Below are 20,119 nucleotides of genomic sequence, written 5' to 3'. Positions count from 1 at the left end.
GTGAAAAAACCAGATATTCATCTAATAATGCGACTCCAGAAAATGGGGCGGGCCCACCAGCGGTTCCATATCAGAATGCTTTAAACCAATATTCATTCAGACCCATTCAGACCCATTCAATAGCCCATTCAGACGGTTTATACTGAGAACTCCAGCCCTACGACAGATAATCTGCAACATTATTAACCTGTTAATGTGATCAGGACTGGATATTATGGCCACGAACTAAGTAAGATCCTTGTCAATCTTCATCATGAAAAGCATCACTGTAGTGTTTGTACAAGAAATTGTATGATGTACCCCACCACCAGTGTCAACCAGTGCCACAAGTGCCAGAAATTTCAGCAGTAATAGAATATGTAATTAATTAATGTGAGGTGCTGACCAGCAGCCGAGCGGTAAAGTCGCTGAACACTGGTAGTTCGGTCCGAGTTTCGAATCCCGCGAACGGGCTGGCTGCATGGGTGTTTTCGTGATTTTCCTCATGTGTAACGTGTATACGAGCTAGTTTTCCTTAGAAAGTCCTCCATGAAAGGCATCCCTCCATTTAGGCATATAGTCCTCGAGGCTTTAACCTAACCAAAAAATGGAAACTTCTTTCCAGTCTTTAACGCAAATAAAATCACTCACTTTTCTACCACGGGATAAGGTTGAATGATCTTCCTTCAGTGATCAGGGTGCTATAGGTAGTTAAAGTAGTACTTTATCTGAAGTACACGTTCGCTCGCCAATTAAACTCAACCTGATTTGTTTCCTGACGAAAGGACTGCAAATACAAAAAGCACAGGAAAGAATCAACATAAAAATAACACATAAGGTAAATAAAACCTTGAAGACAAAAGAACATTCATAACCCTAAAGTGATATAAAGTTATAAGGCAAAATTATTTACTGGATTAATATATTTAATCGAACTTAATCAATGCTGTTGTCAAGCAAAAAATGCATTTTTCGAATTTTAACATCAGTTCTTAAAATAAAACTCATGATTTCGCGTCTTCTTTAGGCTCTTCTGTTTTCCATTTGAGTAATAAATACATCAAAATGGAATTGTGAAAATTTCAAGCAAAGTTATTCGGGAATAATACACAATTAATTTATCCAAGATTGCAGCTGAATATTCAGATTTGTATTTTCAGACTTCTAAGTCGGGCTAATAAATTTGAAACTGAAAAGCATATCCATCTTAAAATCGCAAACAAACATTCCAAACTAAATCTCGTACGCTAACATATAACGAAATCTAACTAATGATGCCATCTTCCAAAGGAATTCTCTTTGACTTGCAAATTTAAAAGGGAAAATAAGAAATTCATGAAGTTGTATGTAGTACGTTTATAAGAAGGATTTATGATAATAAATAGAACATTCAATTCGGAAAATGTATAGTATAATATATATTTCATTTAGCAATGAAATTAATTTGTTTCATGGCTGTACTTTATAAAGGTTATATTAATTCATGACTTATTATTATTTTAATAGATAGTTTTCTGATCCCCTTTAAAAATTTCTTTTAACTAAGGTTCAATTTACTAAGTTTTTTATGGAGCTTGGTTATACGACATCATATTTTACTAAATTATCTAAATGCAAGAAACATTTAATGAAAATTAAACGAGAATATACCGGAAAACGTATTCTAAATCATGCTGTAGAAGAATTTTGAAAAGGGCTGATAACAAATTGTGCCAGCCTCTTTCTGTTTGTTCACTGTTATAAAAGATTAATGTTAATGTAGCATTAATCTTTCAGGATAGGAATACGCACGTAAATTAGTATATGTTGAAACAAAGATATATCCAGGATTTCATTAGACATAAAGAATCGTAACTGCAATAAATAATTAAGGTGTATGACACAAACTTTTACCTTAAAGAGGAAATTAAGAACGATATATAGAATTGGCTACAAAGAATTTTAAATTACGTTGAAAATAAGTTTTATCACATTAAGAAACATATTGTTTTAAAGAAGACTGTCTGATAAAAATCTACCTCATTTATATTTTTCTTATACCTGTGAGAACTCAGAGATTTATATTTTACAAAATTAACTACATTTTGAATAAATGCGTATTAATTCGATAGAAAATTTGCTTTCCTTTGTGAAATAATAATGCTCAAAGAGTTTCTACATTAAAATGTAATGCAATATAATAACAAGCATTAAATTATGTTATTGGAAGGAAGAAAGCTATACTTTCTAGCTAATATCTTGTTAAATTTACATTAAAAATAATTAATTGTTTTTTGCGTTATAGTTGAAAATACTTTTGAAAACTGAATCTCAAGATAATAAATGAAATAAAAAAAATAAGAAAAACATTGTTACAAATTTTCTTTAGAAGTAAATGTAGTTCGACTTCAAGATGGGAAATATCAGTAGAATATATGTAACATAATGTATGGATAATCATTTAATGATAAAGATTCCTTTCTTAGGCGTTTTAGCAAAATAAAAGTGCACCTCAAATGAATTAAAAAGCAGTATTTCCCTCGCATTGTTTAAGTGAAAATCCATTATTCATTTTTTTAATTAGTACTTTTCACTTAATAATGGATCATTTGTGTATTTTAATTTTAAAATATTCATTTGCTGCATCAAAATATGTCAGTAAATTCTCATTACCTTTTCTTCTATTTAAAATATATATGATAGTTGTATACCAGTTCCAGTTGCCGCTTTCGCCGCATCTATAGCTTGCTAAGTATGCAAATAGTACATAAAATGTAAAATACATATTTTCCCCAGAAAGTAGACCACTATTTACAAATATATTTGCAAGTATATGTCATGCTAAAATAGCAGAGAGTTATACAAAAATTAGGAAAAAGATTTAGAATGCTAACACAATGTGGAGTTGTAGTAATAACTTTTCGTTTAATGTAAAAGCTGTGTAAGGGCGCAAGTGCCGATCTTCTTCCACAATTTCATAGCTGAAGAGATTAAAATGATTCATAATGTTGTAATCTTGTGCGTCCTGATAGCATTGCTTATTAATTTTATGTAAGAACTTCGCAAGGGGTTTTTACTTTGAGATCATAATGAATACATTTATTCCTTACAGAAAAAAGTGGACATGTGTGATGATACGCAGGTATCTGTTCTGCACCACATATAATTAATTAAGTTCCTAATCAGTAATTATCGTCCATAGCGGTGAAGCATAAGTCATTATTGGCTTAATAACAGAAAGATAAATGAGTTTTTTTTTTACTCAAATCTAGTGAAGAATATTTTCCAATGATGGGATAAAGACATTTAATGAATTTTAGAGCCCATGGTTACGTACGTTATTAACGTGGTGAGTCCATGTGAGGAGATAGTTAGGTACTATATGCATATGTGTATTTGAGTATGAGTTCATAGGGAAAAAAGCGCAAAATGTAAGGCATTACTAGTATCTTCACGTGCACAATGCAAAGCAATAAAGTGGTTCATACGGGGAATAAAATCTAAAAGAAACAATTAATAATGTGAGTTTCTCGCATCTAGGATCACTGACAATTCATAAACATGAGAAAATCTTTTGAAATCCATTTGTTATTGTTCTTTCTTTTCCTGGTACCTCCAGAGATGAGATGGAAGTTAGTTTTGCAGAATATTTTTAAAACAAATGAATATGATTTTCCAATGATTGTTAATGATATGGGTTTTACATTTAAATATTTTTTTTTAAATTTTGGCCCTGACAGATAGCAAGAAACTTATTATAAAGGAATCCTTGAGAGTTTTTGAATTTTATGTGAAATGAATTCGTATCGAATGATACTATTTCTTTAACTTGTAAGCATGATTTTTTTTAAAATTCCATGGATTTGTTATTTCATTTTATAAAGGTGTTAGTTGGAAGATAAAACCTATTACTGCGTTTTATAATAAATTATTTTAGATTTTTTATAAATATTATGCAATTCGAAATACCAGTGGCAGCATATTACAGAATAAGGTAGTTCCTCTACTGTAATATGTTGTACTAGGTAGAATTTTTTTGGAACTGACGAGCTTTGGACCATGATTTTACGATATTTGAATAAAATTTTGCTTTTAATATATTAGCTACGGAAATGTGTCAAGCTTTAAAGTACAGAATACATAGAATCATTATAAAATAAAGGGACGGTGATTGAGATTTAGAAACAAACAGCTTATATCTTTTTCTTTAATTTCACCATGACTTTTCAGGCATAAAATCACAATTAATAAAATTTTTTTATTATATTGTTTATTATTTATTTCAAAAAAAAGTTCTCATTATACTGAAGAGGCACGGAAGTGGGCTGGTGCTTGCTATTAATGAGTCTATGCTAACTTTTAATCTTGTTAAAATACTTCTGAAAATTAATTTCTTAAGTGGACTGGCTAGATGGCGTAATGTAATTAACTATATATGTGTTGCCTGATTTGGAATACATATTATTTCATTGCCTACTGATTGTGTTTGTTATTTATTTATTTTATTTGTATTGATGTATTTTAAATTAATAGAACATATGAAAATTTTAATGTGGCGTAAAGATTTTTTTCAGTATTGGCATAACCACGGCTTCTTTATGCTGAATTCCTTATTACTAATAACCTATTGATTATGTTCATTTCTTTATTTTGTTATGTGGATTTTAAATAAGAAGGAAAATTTAGATTTTATTGTGGCGTATTGTATCTTTTTCCGCATTCATACATACATATACAATTTCATATTAATGAAATCAGATTTATCATCATTTTACATTTAATTTCACATTTCAAATTGTTATTATATCTCTTTTCAGATTCACATATTTTTATCAATTATAGACTAATTGGCTCTGGATAAGAAAAATTCATATTATTAATCACCTTCTTCATTCTAATGCTTTCACTAGAACCATTAAATTTATAAGTTTTTTTTTTTTTATTATTATTTTTTAAAATATTGAATACGAATAGTAAAACTTTCTCAGTACCTTCCAAATAAAATCGTATTCATAAAAAATGTCAAATTGGCGATCTTATTACTTACAATGCGAATCTTATTACTTACAATAACGAAATATTATTTAAAAAATGGTAAACTTTGAATAATTATGCTTAGTGAACCAAACAAAGGATAGAAATTTAGTCAAATAAACTGGATAATGATAAATGATGCCTTTCTTATGACGTTGGTATTACCTAATCTTAATCTAATCGTTTTTCCATAGCTGTTAGTGGATGAATTTTCAAATACCGATTATAGTCTATATGAAGGTTATCAACTATATTTCGACTAATTGTGATAGTCTAAAAGCTACTTAATTCTTTCACAAACATTAGTTATCGTCATACTCCTTTATTTAAGGTATTTCTCCCGCCTTCCTAGCGTGCCTTTAGTGTAGTGGTCTGCACGCCGGGCGTATTCCAGAGGTCCGTGTTTCGATTCCCGGCGAGGGAAGAACTCATGTTTCAACTCTCCTGCTTCCAATTAACCTAATGTCTCTAAAGTGGCGCCCGAACTAAAAGGGTGGGGGATGATGATTCTCCACACCAAGATTTGGCGATTGGGTCCCCTAAAACCCACTCGCCTTTTAAAAGGGGGAGTATATAAGGTATTTCACCTGCCTTCGTAGTGTAGTAGACAGCACGCTGGGCACGTATTCCAGAGGTATGTGGTTCGATTCTCGCAGAAGACGACGTTGCTCATTTTTTACCAATCCTGCTTTCAAAAAATACCTAATGTCTCTACACTTTCAACATCATCTGTCAACATTTGTCTTCTTCCAACTTTATCGGTCAACAATTATTTTCTATCGTCATCTATCTACTCTTCTCCATTTTCTCAGTCCTTCTTCTTCTTCGTCTTGATTATTATGCAGTACATATCATCAGCTATTATCATCTATCATCATCATCCATCTTTATCAGTCTTCTATCATTGTTACTTATCAACACATTCATCATCTGTATAGCACTTCACTTCTTATCATCTTCCTGCATAGCATTTCTTCGTCACCCATTCTCATTATCATCTCTTTTTCCATCTATCATCTAACTCATCATCGATTTTGTATATCATATATATATACATATATATATATCATCTTCAACTGCCACCTACCTTATTGTTAGACTATAACATCACGTCCGTCCATCTTCTCAGTCCTTCTTCTTCACCGTCTTCCTCATCAAGCTGTGCATAGTTCCAATACTGTAAAGAATTATGATTATCAAAGACTTCATTTATTTGACACTAAAAGACTTCAGAAACTTCAAATCAGAAACTGCAAATTCAGACTCTATATATATATTTTATTATTAACTCTTGACTAAAGACTAAAGACGCTTTGACTTTTGATTTTTCAAAATTCTCCTATTGTCATTATTTTTAATTTCTTATTTAATTTTTACTTTTACGAAATTCCATTACTATGTTACAAAATTACTATGTTACAACTTTATGTGATTATTATTCATGTATATTTTTCAAAACTCATTAATAAATGTAGTGGATGGTAGATGGTTCCATCAGTTAAACAATAAAGCTTAAAAGTCGTCAAAGCTGCTTAACTAATAGTCTCCAGTCTATAGGAAGGTCATTTAAATTAATTAAGTCACCAAGAAACGCTTTTCTCCACAAAACGACTTATAAAGATACTGGATTAAAATAATTATTGAAATTCCTAAAAAATAATTCGACTCCCAAAACGACTATTTTTCTAAATGGTATTTCTGGTAGTTCGGTCCGAGGTTCGAATCCCGCGAACGGGCTGGCTGCATGGGTGTTTTCGTGGTTTTCCTCATGTGTAACGTATATACGAGCCAGTTCCCTTTAGAAAGTCCTCCACGAAGACATTCCTCCTCGTAGGCAGATAGCCCTCGAGGCTTTGTCGTAATTAAATAACCTAACCTAATCTAACCTATCAAAATGGTATTTTATCTTATGTATTTTATTATGTTATATATGTATATAGGTAGATAGATGAATAGCTAAATAGATAAATATATATAAATATACACACATAGCTATTTATAGATAGATAAATGCATAGATTTAAACACATTATAGTGTTTCAACAGTGTGTGATAATACCGTATTTATTGGCAGGTTTCGATCCTAAAATTCCTGGCTTTCCAAGGTATTCCATGGTAGTTAAAGAAGAGGAAGGTATTTATAATCTTCACATCAAGAATGTAAATTTTCAGGATGAAGGTGAATTTCAGTGCCAGGTAAGGTCTCTTCCATTGCGTATATTAATGTGAAATTATTTAATAATGGTTATAAACTATTGCTTGGAAAATATTCAAATGGATTTTACCAAAGTGCTTTTTTGTTAAAAGGATTGTTAATAAATAAATGTTTATATAGTGCTTTTGCATAAGTAAGAGATAATAAGGTAAAGCTGTTAATAATTCACAACTGGGTGAAAGTTTCAGAAAACCTCCAGTTCAGTATATCTGGCAAGAGAAAGACACAAAATCAGATTTTCATTTAATATAAATTTCGAATAACCATATAACATAAAAGTAAAAAAAAAAAATCCATGAAACCTTTTTCAAAATGAAATTACCTTTCAGACATATCTTAGTATGCAGATATACTTACTCTGTACAACAGAGTGGTTGATTTTTAATTCTCTTTAATGTCGCTCCAAGATCCTGGAACAAAAATTAAAACCATTGCTACTGTAAAGCTCTTTTAAGCTTCTTAATCTTTTAGGGAAAGAGGAATAAGTATGTCGGCTATACGTCTCCTTAGAAGAATACTATGTTTCCTCAAAAGGGATTTAGTCAAAAGGAGTCATTATTCTAGTTATTAGTAAGATAGTTTATCATAAGCTATTGTTCAGTGAATGTGCATCTACGGTAAAAGCATAAACGGATTTAAGACTTCAATCTTGTAATATTTATGGTTCTATAAAGAATCAGATGCAACTTAAGCCATTCGTAAGCTTGCTTAAGATAGTAATTAAGATGTAAAGATGTGTAGTCCTTAATATATAGTTTCCTACATCGTGATACTATATTCATTATTTATATAATGGAAAACTACATTAGGCATTGATTTATGACTGTTAAATAAATATAATGTACAAAGAGTTTTAATCCTGATTTTCAGGTAGCACTGCATAGTATTGTGATATTTATTTCAGCATTCACGTTTGAGACAATTTAGGATATCACAGCATGAAGTTCCAGAATAGCATTCCTTCCCAGTTTATGCATTTGACATAGCGTGACAATTGCCAACTTTTGTATATGTTCAATTTCTCATGCTTAATTTTCACAATTTTATTATTTATAAGAAACATCTATTCGCATTATTACGTGGTAAGTACGAAATAAAAAAACATAATATTTAGGTATTAGAGTAACCATCTCATCATAAGTTAGCTATTTATTTACAGAAGACTGGGTTATTGAGCTCATAGCAAAGCACATCTGCCTGAGAGACCTAGAACTAAAGAACGTGTATGTTAAGAACGAAAGCTCCGCCAAAGCAAGAGTCCTTTTTTAAATCGCCAAGAGAAAAATGTATTCAAAGTTTACAAGAGCTATCCATCCTCCATAATACAATTTTACGTGTGCGTTAGAGGGCTGCCGAACCGATGTCGAAGCAGATTCACAGTAGCTCGCCTGAGCATATCTCATGCATCACGCATGAGGAGTGGACACTTTATTCATCATAGAACCTTCATCGCTTGGAAACGAAACCAGACTTCAACCACGAATAGTCAATTACTGAGGAACGGAAAAGCTGCGTTGACGACGATAAATTTAACAGAAATGCCTTTACCTTTGTGAGGACGATTTGGGGAATATTACGTAACACAAAAGAGAACCACGAAACCTCTCATTCCATAAGGTCGTCCGCTGCAATATAAGCACTGGTCAAGCCATAAGCAATTTTCGACGGCTGATGGTCACTGTAGAGACAGAGACAAACACTATAAGTTATTTTCTCCCTCCTTTCTGTACCATTTCATGGTGTAGCTGTAGCACACTTGGCGCGTATTCGAGAGGTCCATGTTCCAGTCACGGCTAGGACGTTGCACATTTTCACATCTACTGCTTCAAAATGACCTAATGTCACTACAGTGGCGCCCGAGCTAAAAGGTGGTGAATGATGATTCTTCACCACCACGATTTGGCGATTGGGTCCCCTAATTCTCAGTCACCTATTAAAAGGGGGAGTGTATAAGGTATTTTCTTTCCCTTTCTACATGTCTTCGTGGTGTAACGGTAGCACACTCGGCGCGTATTCGAGAGGTTTAGGCTCGAGTCTCGGCGAGGATATTGCTCATTTTTGATGACTTTTGCTTCAAAAAATTTCCTAATGTCTCTACAACTCAAACACCAAACAATAAACTGTTGCACCTTTAAATAAAGGAAAACAGTCGTATGCAGAAATGGCGCCGCTCTTCGTTAAAACTGAATTCCCATGCTCACAGCTCACAGATGTTCACGCATTCTGAAAATGTTTCAACTAAGTTTGCATTAACGCGTAATCTCAAAATTATTTGGAGGAAAAAAGATATTCTCTTAAAATATTTGCCAGGTTTACCATCTAAATATTCTTACTTTTTTCTCGGTTATATAAATCCATGGTTTCATAGGAATAATAAACATAACCCATAAAATTACAAATACAATTCTGCTTTAAACGATGATAATTTCTATTTTATTTCGGATTTTTGTTTAAATATAAATACAAGAGAAAAGGCAAAAGAAATTATAAAATTCATCCCATATAATACATATTTTAATATAATTCAAAACAAAATTCTGCATTATAATAAATCACTAGAAAATTATTGAATAAAATTTCTATCTGGAATTTAGAATTCACTGATACAAAAAGTAACTAACAAGATTAAAGAGCGCATTTACATAAATTTAGTGAAAATATATCTGCCGTGTACTGTGCAGGATTTTCGTTTTATATGCGAAAGAGAATTTATTTACTAAGAAAGGAGTGGAGAAGGGGAACTAGGATAGCCAGGGATTAAGAAGGAGTAGCACGAAGAAAAGTCAAAATCTCAGAACCTATACTCACTTGAAAGACAAAGAACTAGAGGTGATTTAATACTTTTTTAAAAGAAAAGGGATTTAAGGTGTTCACACTAAAGACATTTTTATATTCAACCTGAGCAAAAGGGCATATAGCTACAAGTTGCTTAGAGAAAGCTATAGGTTAAATCTTACACGAAGAATTTTTTTCTCAGAATGATTGATCAGTAGAAAAGGATGCTACATAAAGTTGTTGGGGTTAGCACAGCAGAGGATTTAAAGGGAAAAAATAGGGAGATAGCGAGGTTAAAATCTGGAAAATCAAAAGGGTTTGAAGTAAGATTTGCAGTCTTGAGCTTAATGGCATATTCGTATTTAAACTTAAAATGCATATATTGCACGTTATAACATTAATCATTCTATTGTTTAAATATTGGTAATATTGAAATATTTTGATATTTATGTTTTATATTAGCATCTATGTGTAATAAATATAAATAATGAGTAGTATTTGACGTAATGGTAAAGCATTGCATGCACAGGTTTTAAGGATATCTTTTCGAGAACGCAACTGAATCCCAAAGTGTTCAGTGACATGCTCTGTAAGCAAACGTATTGGCTACCCACGTGGTCATTTTTGGTCAGTAACTCGCGTTTACGTGTAAGAGCGTAACAAGCATTTAAATTAAAATTCATATTTATATACACTGAAGTGCCGCTGAATTAGGGATAGCTAGTCAATAACTAGTTGGGCCTCCTCTGGCCATTAATGGCTGCCAAACGACGAAGATAAATTCAATACGTTTCTGGAAGCATTCTACGGAAATGGCTTGCCAAATTTCGTATAGAACTGTCTATAATTTAGGAATAGTCGCTAGTGTTGTGTGATGAGGTTTTAGACCTTTCTAAAAAACCTCCAAAAGATGCTAAGCAGAATTTAACTAATTTACAGCAGCATTTACTAAGTAACCAATTTATGACAGAGAAGTAAGAAGAACGCTAATCCAACCAGGCATTAACTAACCGGGACCGGTGAGAGGTTCAGTTATCTCGCTGGGATATACTCCTTTTTCGTGTGAATGACAGGACAACATAAATGGATGGAGACGATCGCCCAATAACCGAATCATATTGAGTGAGATTGGTACAAGTACCAAAGATCCCAAACAGTGCCAAGAGAAAACATCCCAGACCATGATTAAGCCACCAAGCTCGATGGCATGCATTCAGCAAAGGTACTCTCGTGGGTCTACGGCTTTCGAAGCTCATAATGGTGAAGCGAGCGTTGGACGATCCTTTTACTGACTGTACGACTGTAGCCCTGATTCAGCTGGCTGGTAAACTGAGCTAATCTTTGGCTTCTTTGACTATGTACAACACGGCTGAGCCGTCTCATACCACGCTCGTTCTAGGTTAATTGTCCTTTGCAATTTGCCCGATGGCTAGTTCTTTTTCCCACCATCCGTGTATTCTCGGTATACTCTTGACACTGTTGACCTTGAAAATCCTAGCCCGCTGAGGATTTTGGAAATTGAATGGCCCATGTGTCGAATGCCTACTATCTGTCCGAGATTGAAACTGTCTAAATGAGAAGTTTTACCCATACCCCTACTGGCAATTGAAACGACTGATTAACAACAACCATAGTACTAATTCTATGTGCATTTACCACAACTTCCTCACGTGAGCACAGATGCCGCGCAGCGATATAAAATTTGCATTATGTCTATCTCTAATTCAATAGCACTTCAGTGTATTATTTTGAAAATTAGCACCTGAGTATTAACTAAGAAGTTACTAGACCTAAGGGAACATAATGATGATACTTAAAACTCAGTTTAATAAATATTTGTGAATTTATTTCTAATAACACTGAATTATATGATCTATACTTTCGAGAAAACACGCAAATGAAATTTTTTAAGGTTTCCAAACACATGCAAAACTGAAAAGTATTTCGTGATAAAAGTACAAAAGTTGATTGTTACCAGCCTTTCGAAACTTTTTTCTCTTAAAATAACTGAATATATCATTAGAATAAATTACACGTAATTTTGATGAATTACCTCTCATAGATTACCGTTTCTATTCATTATCCCTTATAAAAACTCTAATTAGAGACTGATCTATAGAAAATATATTATTTGGAAGCATTAATAATTTTTGTTTTCATAATGATTGTTAATTAAAGGCACTTTCATTCGCCATAAACAACGATTGTCCATGTGTAATAAATCCTTATTTCTAACTTTCAAAACAATCAAAACCTCAATTATTTCCATTACTTACGAGATATGGCTTTCCATTTCCTTCACTAATTAATTGCATCGTTATTTTCTTAATTAGATTCAACAGTTTGTTTTATCTTTTCAAACCAAAAATTAAAAAGAAACCAAAGAAAGGAAAGCACATTTATCCGTTCCTTATTTGGGAAACTAATTTAAAATGTACTTTATCAGAAATTAGTTAGACCCATTATTTGTTGCTGTTATTTATTTATCATTTTATCTTCTTGACATAATTAGTATTAATACTAAATCTGGATTCATTCAAACATTTCATAAATTTCCTTCAGCAATTTAATGAATTCGGATACAACTATATTTGTCAAAAGGAATATTTAACTGTTAATGAATTAAAATTTTAGAATTTCTCAGCCGCAAAAAAAGGAACTTAGAGGTTATTAGGCATTTTATTCTCGTAATTTTACTATTCCTTACAATTCAATATTATTATTGTTACGACTTTTTTATTTAGTTTGCTATCTTTAGTAGAATTGCATTTAAATTGCTTTATTCCCTCGTGCAGTGCTGCGCGCGACGAGTTTTATGAGAAAGCTACGCCGAAATAGTAAAAATACAGGAGCACGCGCATTTCACACTTAATAAAGAGATATCTCGTAATTGTACTATTTTGCTATCCAGAAAAATCGAGAAAATTACCAGAATGATCCCGTGCGGGATTAAAAACCTTATAAAAGCCAGATCAAACATCTTAGTTCAGTTGTTTATTAGTTGTTGTTGTTGACTGTAGCGAATTCGCGGCGAGATCGGATTTTCTTTCTCTGTTTTGAACTGAGTACTATTTATAGTTTAGTAGTTCAAAATATAACTACTGTGAGATATTGCGATATTTTACGAATATCTCTGAGGGTATTTCAATACTTTGTTTTATTTCTTGGGATAATAATGAATCTTATTAACTTTTTATCGAATTCTGCATTCAACCCATTACAAGCCCATTCGCATGCAACAATATTCAATTTCGAAAACTTTTCAACTGTTCCGGCATCGACAAAGAAGTTTAAATTTTCATTTTCTGACTCATGGGGCAAGTTAGGAATATATTTCCTCTATTTTTCAACACAAAGTAAAAATTACATGTCATCATGACAATGAAATATCTTTTTGAAATATTCCATTATTAAATTAAATACGAATAAATCCCATATTAATATTTATAAATGTTACTTATATCTTTATTGCACAAATTAAGTCTTTGAAATCTGTCAGCTGGTTATACGTATTTAAAAGTTAAAATTTTAAATAATGCAATAGAGCTCTTTTATGAAGTTTGAATGTAAATAAAAGTAAGTCAGTGATGAGTTTCTTCCTTTCTTATTTAGAAAGAATCATTTATTTTAAGACCTTAAACTCGTAAATAAACTCTTTTGTTAAAACTGCATATATCGTATGAGAGAAAATCTAGATCGTAATTTGCTTTTAAAAATGAAATAAAGAAAAATACTTTTCAGTTAAAAAAAATATGTTTTCAAATTATATAAATACCAGTTGAACTCTAGTATTAATATTTTATTTTTAATACTTACATATTCAATCAATTAACAAGAAGTGTGGTTAAGTATCCCGAACATCAAATTATTTCTCGTTGAAATACATCTTTAAAATCATCTTAGAGAAAAATGTTTTAATTTATAAATTAGATTTCCTTAACTATGAGATAAAACTTATTACCTAAAATATCTGAAAATTCGGTGTTATTACAAATGATTCATCTGAATTTGGGGTTCTACAGTTTCCAAGTTATTCACAAAGAATCGAAAATATTTAAAATTTTTCAATTCGCGGGTGCAAATATTTTTGTGACAAATGTAACAGCACACAAGTGCCAGGTTTACAATTGAAAAGAATTTGTGATTTCCGTTCCAGGGCAATATGAAATTGATATTATACAGATCTATCAAGCCTCGGAGCACTCACGGTGTAATCAATAGTTTAATAATTCTGGTTGTCTTTGTAAAGATAAAGTCCTGGGTGGTTAAAAGAATTTAATGAAACAGTGAAGAAAATTGGGAGGAATTTTTCCTCAAAAATCAACAATTTAAGCGAGTGAAATGGTATCCACAAGCATATAGACGGAAGATTTTACTTTGATGAGATTATGAAATGAGAGATTACCGCTCACATTCTAATATTTGTAGATGTTGCAGCACCTGGAGCAAGATGATTTTATTAAAAGATACAAATTTCGTAATCGCATATAAGATGCCTATTTTGCATGCAAAATTGATTTGCTTTAATTGTATAGAAAAAGATTTGCCAAAACTAAGTGCCTTTAACACTGTTCTGCGGACAAAAATTGCACGTTTTTTTTTTCAAGAAGTATTTTGTAATTTCATCGTATCTTGATCGTATCTTTTCAAGAAGTATTTTGTAATTTCATCGTATCTTGATATGTTGAAGTTGTAGGTAAAAGCTCAAATAAGAGATGATTCATAAAATTTTACGTTTCAGCAAGAAGGTGCTCCAGCTCTTTTTCATAGTGATAGACTTCTGCACCTGGATGATGAGCTGCTGGGTTGCTTGCTTTTTTGACATGCGGATGATGAGCTAGCATTATTCAGTTAGCACCGACTATCCTGACATTACGGACACTTTTTAAACTAAAGGTGCATGTAAAACGTTTGGTTTATGTGAGTATGGCAATGCCTCGAGGGTTGCTTGCCTAAGGGAAGGGATGCCTTCGTGTAGGACCTTCTAAAGGAAACTGGCTCTTATACACATTACACATGCAATAAAAACACGAACACGCCCATGCAGCCAGCCGCTTCGCGGGTTTTGAAGCTCGGATCGAACTACCAGTGTTCATCGATTTTACCACTCTGCCGCTGCTAGGTGCATAGACAATGTTTATGCGCTAACTTGTAATAGCAATATCAGAGGAGTTACAGGCCGGCATTACAATTGGCCTTAGTCATCATCAGCGGGAAAATGTTAAATACTAACGGGTAGAAGTTGAACACTGCTCGGAGGGCACTAAGAAAAAGAGCATTTATAAAACATTTAGAATTTTGATTACATTTTAAAATATTATAAAGTATTTTATAATAAATAACTCTCTATAAAATTCATTTCGATTCCTGAACAGTAGAAAACTGCATTTATTTGCATGAAACAGAAGCTTAAATCACATGAACTCCCGTATAATGGCATACCTTCAATCAGAAAATATTGTGCTATTATCGCATTATGTATAGATTCAGAAATTTGAGTTTCTTAATCAATAGTTAGCACTATTTAACTAGAAAAGTGGAATACTAGATAAATATTTCATCGAAGTCATATGCAAATTCAAAAATAAAAGAAGATACTTTATCTGCCATATTTTAGAAGCTTATAAAAGAGTGATGTGCTTAATTTTAATCTTAATCCTAATCCTTAATCTTTTGAGCTGTGTTTAGTTCTAACCGTTATTAACCCTATACGAAAGTAACAGTTCATATTACTGCTTTCATTTTTTCGTGACACATTTGCCTGTCAGTTGCCTACTATATATTGTTTCCATCCTGAGGTACTGCAATTAAAAGTCATGAAATATAATGTTGTGTACCTACGGGTTCGTAATGGATTGAACGCACATAGAACCGATGATAGACTGATAAAATTTATTTTCACAAAGGAAACCCTTAAGAGTTCTGAAATTCTCCACAAAAGCACTCACACAGCTGTTCTCGGTATCACAGCCACAATCAGAGACACGACTCAATGCAAAGCGCATCTAAAAGACGAAGCTTTCACAGAAATGTCATTATTCCACAGTCAGCTCTGAACTAAAATCTAAGGTACGGATATGGTTACAGTTATATACAGATCAATTATATATACAATATACAGTTATATACAGATCAATTACAGTTATTCAACTACATTGCCCAAATACAAAATTGTATATCTGAAAATTTAGTTTTATTTAATGAATTTAATCAAGAAAAATTTTGATTTTTTAAGAATATTTTGGGGCTAATTTCAATCATATAATTTTCTCATGCAGACGAATTGTCTGAAAAAGAAATTTGTTGCATTCCTTTATGAAAGTTTTAAGAAACTGAAAAATGTAAATAACTCCTTGAGGTGAGTACATAATGAGGTTAAAACGAATAAAATTTTGCAAAATTGCTTTTTATCTATTAATAAAGTGCTTAGAACTACTCCATTTATTTTTCTGAAACCTTAACTGAATACTGAACTGACAAACCCAACATATTAAATATAATTCCCAGTTTGTGCTTTAGAATAATAGCTTAAATATTGTCAGAGCAGTTAAAGATATCTAGGACATATGTATAAAGCACATTGAGTAACAGAAAAAAAGAGACCTATGGATCTCAGAGCCAAAAGTGATGCACGTTAAAATCTGCATAAAATTTTTATAAATTTAAAGATTTACTTAAGTTATAAGGTATTTCTCCCGCCTTCCTAGCGTGTCTTCGTAGTGTAGTGGTCAGCACACTGGGCCGGTATTTCAGAGGACCGTGGTTCGATACCCGGCGAAGGCGTTTGCCATTCCTGCTTCCAAAAAAATCCTAATGTCTCTACAATGGCGCCCGAACAGGTAAACTCAGTAACTTTTGAGGTGAGCATAGCACACGTAACTGTATTTCCCTCCTCATCTATTTTTATTCTTGAAAGGGCATCGGCAACTAAATTCTCTTTTCTCGACATTTGTTTCATAATTAAATTGAATTCTTGTAATTTTAATGTCCACCGTATCAGGCGGGGCGATACATTTTTTCCCGAATACAAGCATGGTCCGAGTATGCTGTTATCAGAGAACTTCCGAATTAGACACGAAATTTCTGAACAGCTAATAAAACAGCGAGCGTTTTTCGCTCTGTTGCTGAATAGTTCCTTTGGGTACAAGATTTCGAATAAGAGTATAGAGACCGATAATTCCAAAATATTAGCGATTAAAAGTTATACTCCCCCAAACACGGCTAAGAAATTATGTTTGTTTATGTGCTTATGTTCCTATTACAGAATGTTCATTAGAGACTTCGCTAAAATTGTGGAACCTCTTCTTGTGCTTAAAAGAAAGAAAAATATATTTTCTTATACAGCTGAGGCGAACACCACTTTTCAATATCTAAAAAATGCCCTAATTAATGCCCCAGTTCTTAAATTCACAGAAGACGAACAAGGTCTAAAGATTGCTGCAGATGCATACGATTATGCAATTGGAGCGGTGCTTTTCCAGAATGGGCAACCTATAGCCTTCTTTTCGAAAACTCTGAATTCTACCCAAAGATTTGGCGATTGGGTCCCCTAAAAACCCCAACTGCTATTTAAAAGAAGGAGTATATATGGTATTTTCGTGGTATAGTTGTTTTGCACGCTGGGCCGGTATTCCGGAGGTCCGTGGTTCGATTCCCGGCGAAGGCGGTTGCTCAGTTGTCATCTTGCCCGCTTCCAAAGAATACCTAATGTCTCTACAGTGGCGCCCGAACTAAAAGGTTTGTGGATGATGACTCTCTACACCCAGGATTTGGCGAATGGGTTCCCTAAAAACCCCAGTCGCCCTTTAAAAGGAAAGTATATAAGGTATTTTTCTCGCCTTCCTAGAGCGCGTTCGTGGTGTAGTGATCAGCGCACTGAATCGGTATTTCAGAGGTCCATGGTTCGATTCCCGGCTAAGGCGTTTGCTATTTTTCATCTTTCCTGCTTCAAAAAATATCCTAATGTCTCTACAAAGTATATAGCAGGGGTGGCCAAAGTGCAGCTCGCGAGCCTGATATGGCTCTCGCAGGCAATTTGTGCCGCTCGTGCATATAAAATATGCGTATAAAATATGGTAAACTAAAACTATTCAGCGTCCAAAAAGAAGAAATTAATTAGTTTAGACTTTTTACGAAGTTATCAGGGATTTCTTTAAAGGGACAGTGCCCACGTCCTCCGTTGCTTATTGCTTATAGTGATGTAAATATGAACTTGTGGTTTTTAGAAAATCTAAATAAGACTCTCAAACATTCCTCAATTCAAACGTGCGGCTCTTACTGACATGAAGTTTGGCCAGCCCTAGTATATAGTAATGAATTTCAAAATATAGACAGATATATTTATTAAGAAATTATAATGTAAATTCTGGAGAATTATTTCTTGCAGTTTAGATTAAAATAATAATGTAAATATAATGTAAATAATAATGTAATCTAAATGTTAATGCAAATAATAACAATAATATTCAAATCTCGTAAAGCAGGGCTGCCCGTTTGGAAATCCTGTCTCATCCTGTTTATTTAATACTTAATGTTACTCTTGAATAGTGTTCATTAAAATTTACAAAGTTGAATTACTACTAAGATCAAGTTTAGCCTATGTCCTTGCGCCTTTCCTTTACTCCTCATTAATACAAATTTATAGTCAAACCCTTCCCATGTTGACAGCTTTTAGGAAGTTAGGAAATTTATCGGAAGTTCTAAGCGGATAAAAACGTAGAAGAAATAAGCCGATTAAAATGAAGAGAATCTGCTCGCTTGTATTCTTACATAATTAATTTAATATTAATTACCAATATATCGATAGTATTATTATATTATCGAAGGCTTAATTAGAACGCTCAATTTTAGTTGTACTCAACATTGCTGGAAAGTGCGATCAAAAGTTGCGAAGAGTGTTCCTAACCACATTCTGCAGGAAATTTGCAGAGAAATGCTATGCTAAATCTTTGAATGAAGGTAAGATTGGACTACAGATTTGTTTAGGGGAATAAGCTCAAAATAAATTGAAGTTTTCACATTTATTGCTTTTAGTCATTGTTTGCTGCAATATACTTGTCTATGCGTTATGGAATGGATTATTTTAGAAGAAATTTTAAGGAAAATAATCTTTAAGGAACCTAATTATTTTCACAGTATTTAAAGAAATGAGGCTATTGGCACCGTAAGCATTATTTATTAAGAAACGTTCATCAAGAGCACCGGTTATAAAATATTAATCAAATATTAAACCAGTAGTGGAATGCGAGAACTCGTAAAATATGTGAACAGCAAACATGGGGAGTAATTTCTAAAAGTAATAGTCACTGGCTCTAATTACAATCCTACAATCATTGTGATAAATCAGCTGGTTATTACACAACTAACACACTTTTTTACTGACTACACCATCTAAAGTGGAATTTTTGGTGGTTGTTCATAGCTTGATATCACTGAGTAACACACATTTATTTTGACAGGTGGATCAGAACCTGGCCCATAAATCAAATTAGATCAAATCATACCATCGTACATTTCAGTGTCATTACCTACCTGTAAATCATCATATGTTTCTAAATAACTCCGTGTATTCTGAATAATCAGCAGATTGATGGCATTCATGACTATTTTAAACATACCTTTACTAAAGAGGACAGGACAGCACAAGAGTTATTACATAAGACGACCACCATACGGATATGAGTAGTATCTTCATGTAATATTTTATTGTATAAAGGCAGGAAAACGGCAGGCATATACGGCAGGAAAAAATTATGTATAATAACTGAATTAGATACATATGTAGTAGAAGAGCTTATGAATACGAAACTTTACATAATACTAACAGAAATTGTAAGATAGGTAACGTTTCGAAGTTGCATATAAAATTATTCGTTTTTGTTTTCGAATTAATATTTGAGTTCTTTGGCATAACACTGACGAAGAAAGCACAAAATCTGTTAACCTTTTAGCTAAAACGTGTTCTTTTCTATGAGAGTTTCATATGAACCATCCGTATTCTAGACATAATTCATGGTTATTTAGTAATCATACTGTGATTAGGAAATTTCGGAAATTTTTCTTGCTTAAATTTAAAACTAAATGTTAAACAAGAATTTATCTTGCACATTTAAAAGGCAAACACGCTTTGAAATATAA

At 32.6% G+C, this 20,119-nt stretch overlaps 1 protein-coding gene across 2 annotated transcripts in view; it reads left to right on the top strand.

Moving 5' to 3' along the window:
* The window catches only part of LOC118185412 (nephrin-like), a 1,505,573-nt gene that overhangs the window by 484,765 nt on the left and 1,000,689 nt on the right, over positions 1 to 20,119 (top strand). For both annotated transcript variants that reach the window (XM_085813712.1, XM_085813713.1), the window contains exon 3: positions 7,067 to 7,188. In XM_085813712.1, coding sequence (XP_085669838.1) covers positions 7,067 to 7,188 — 122 coding nt within the window. The remainder of the gene's footprint in view (positions 1 to 7,066; positions 7,189 to 20,119) is intronic.

The sequence above is a fragment of the Stegodyphus dumicola genome, chromosome 3 (genome assembly GCF_044657685.1).
Source record: "Stegodyphus dumicola isolate Sdum_Otavi_A_Nest chromosome 3, ASM4465768v1".
Lineage (NCBI taxonomy): Eukaryota > Metazoa > Arthropoda > Arachnida > Araneae > Eresidae > Stegodyphus > Stegodyphus dumicola.
The sequence above is the reverse complement of the archived record's forward strand: the minus strand, read 5'-3'. Positions and strand labels throughout refer to the sequence as shown.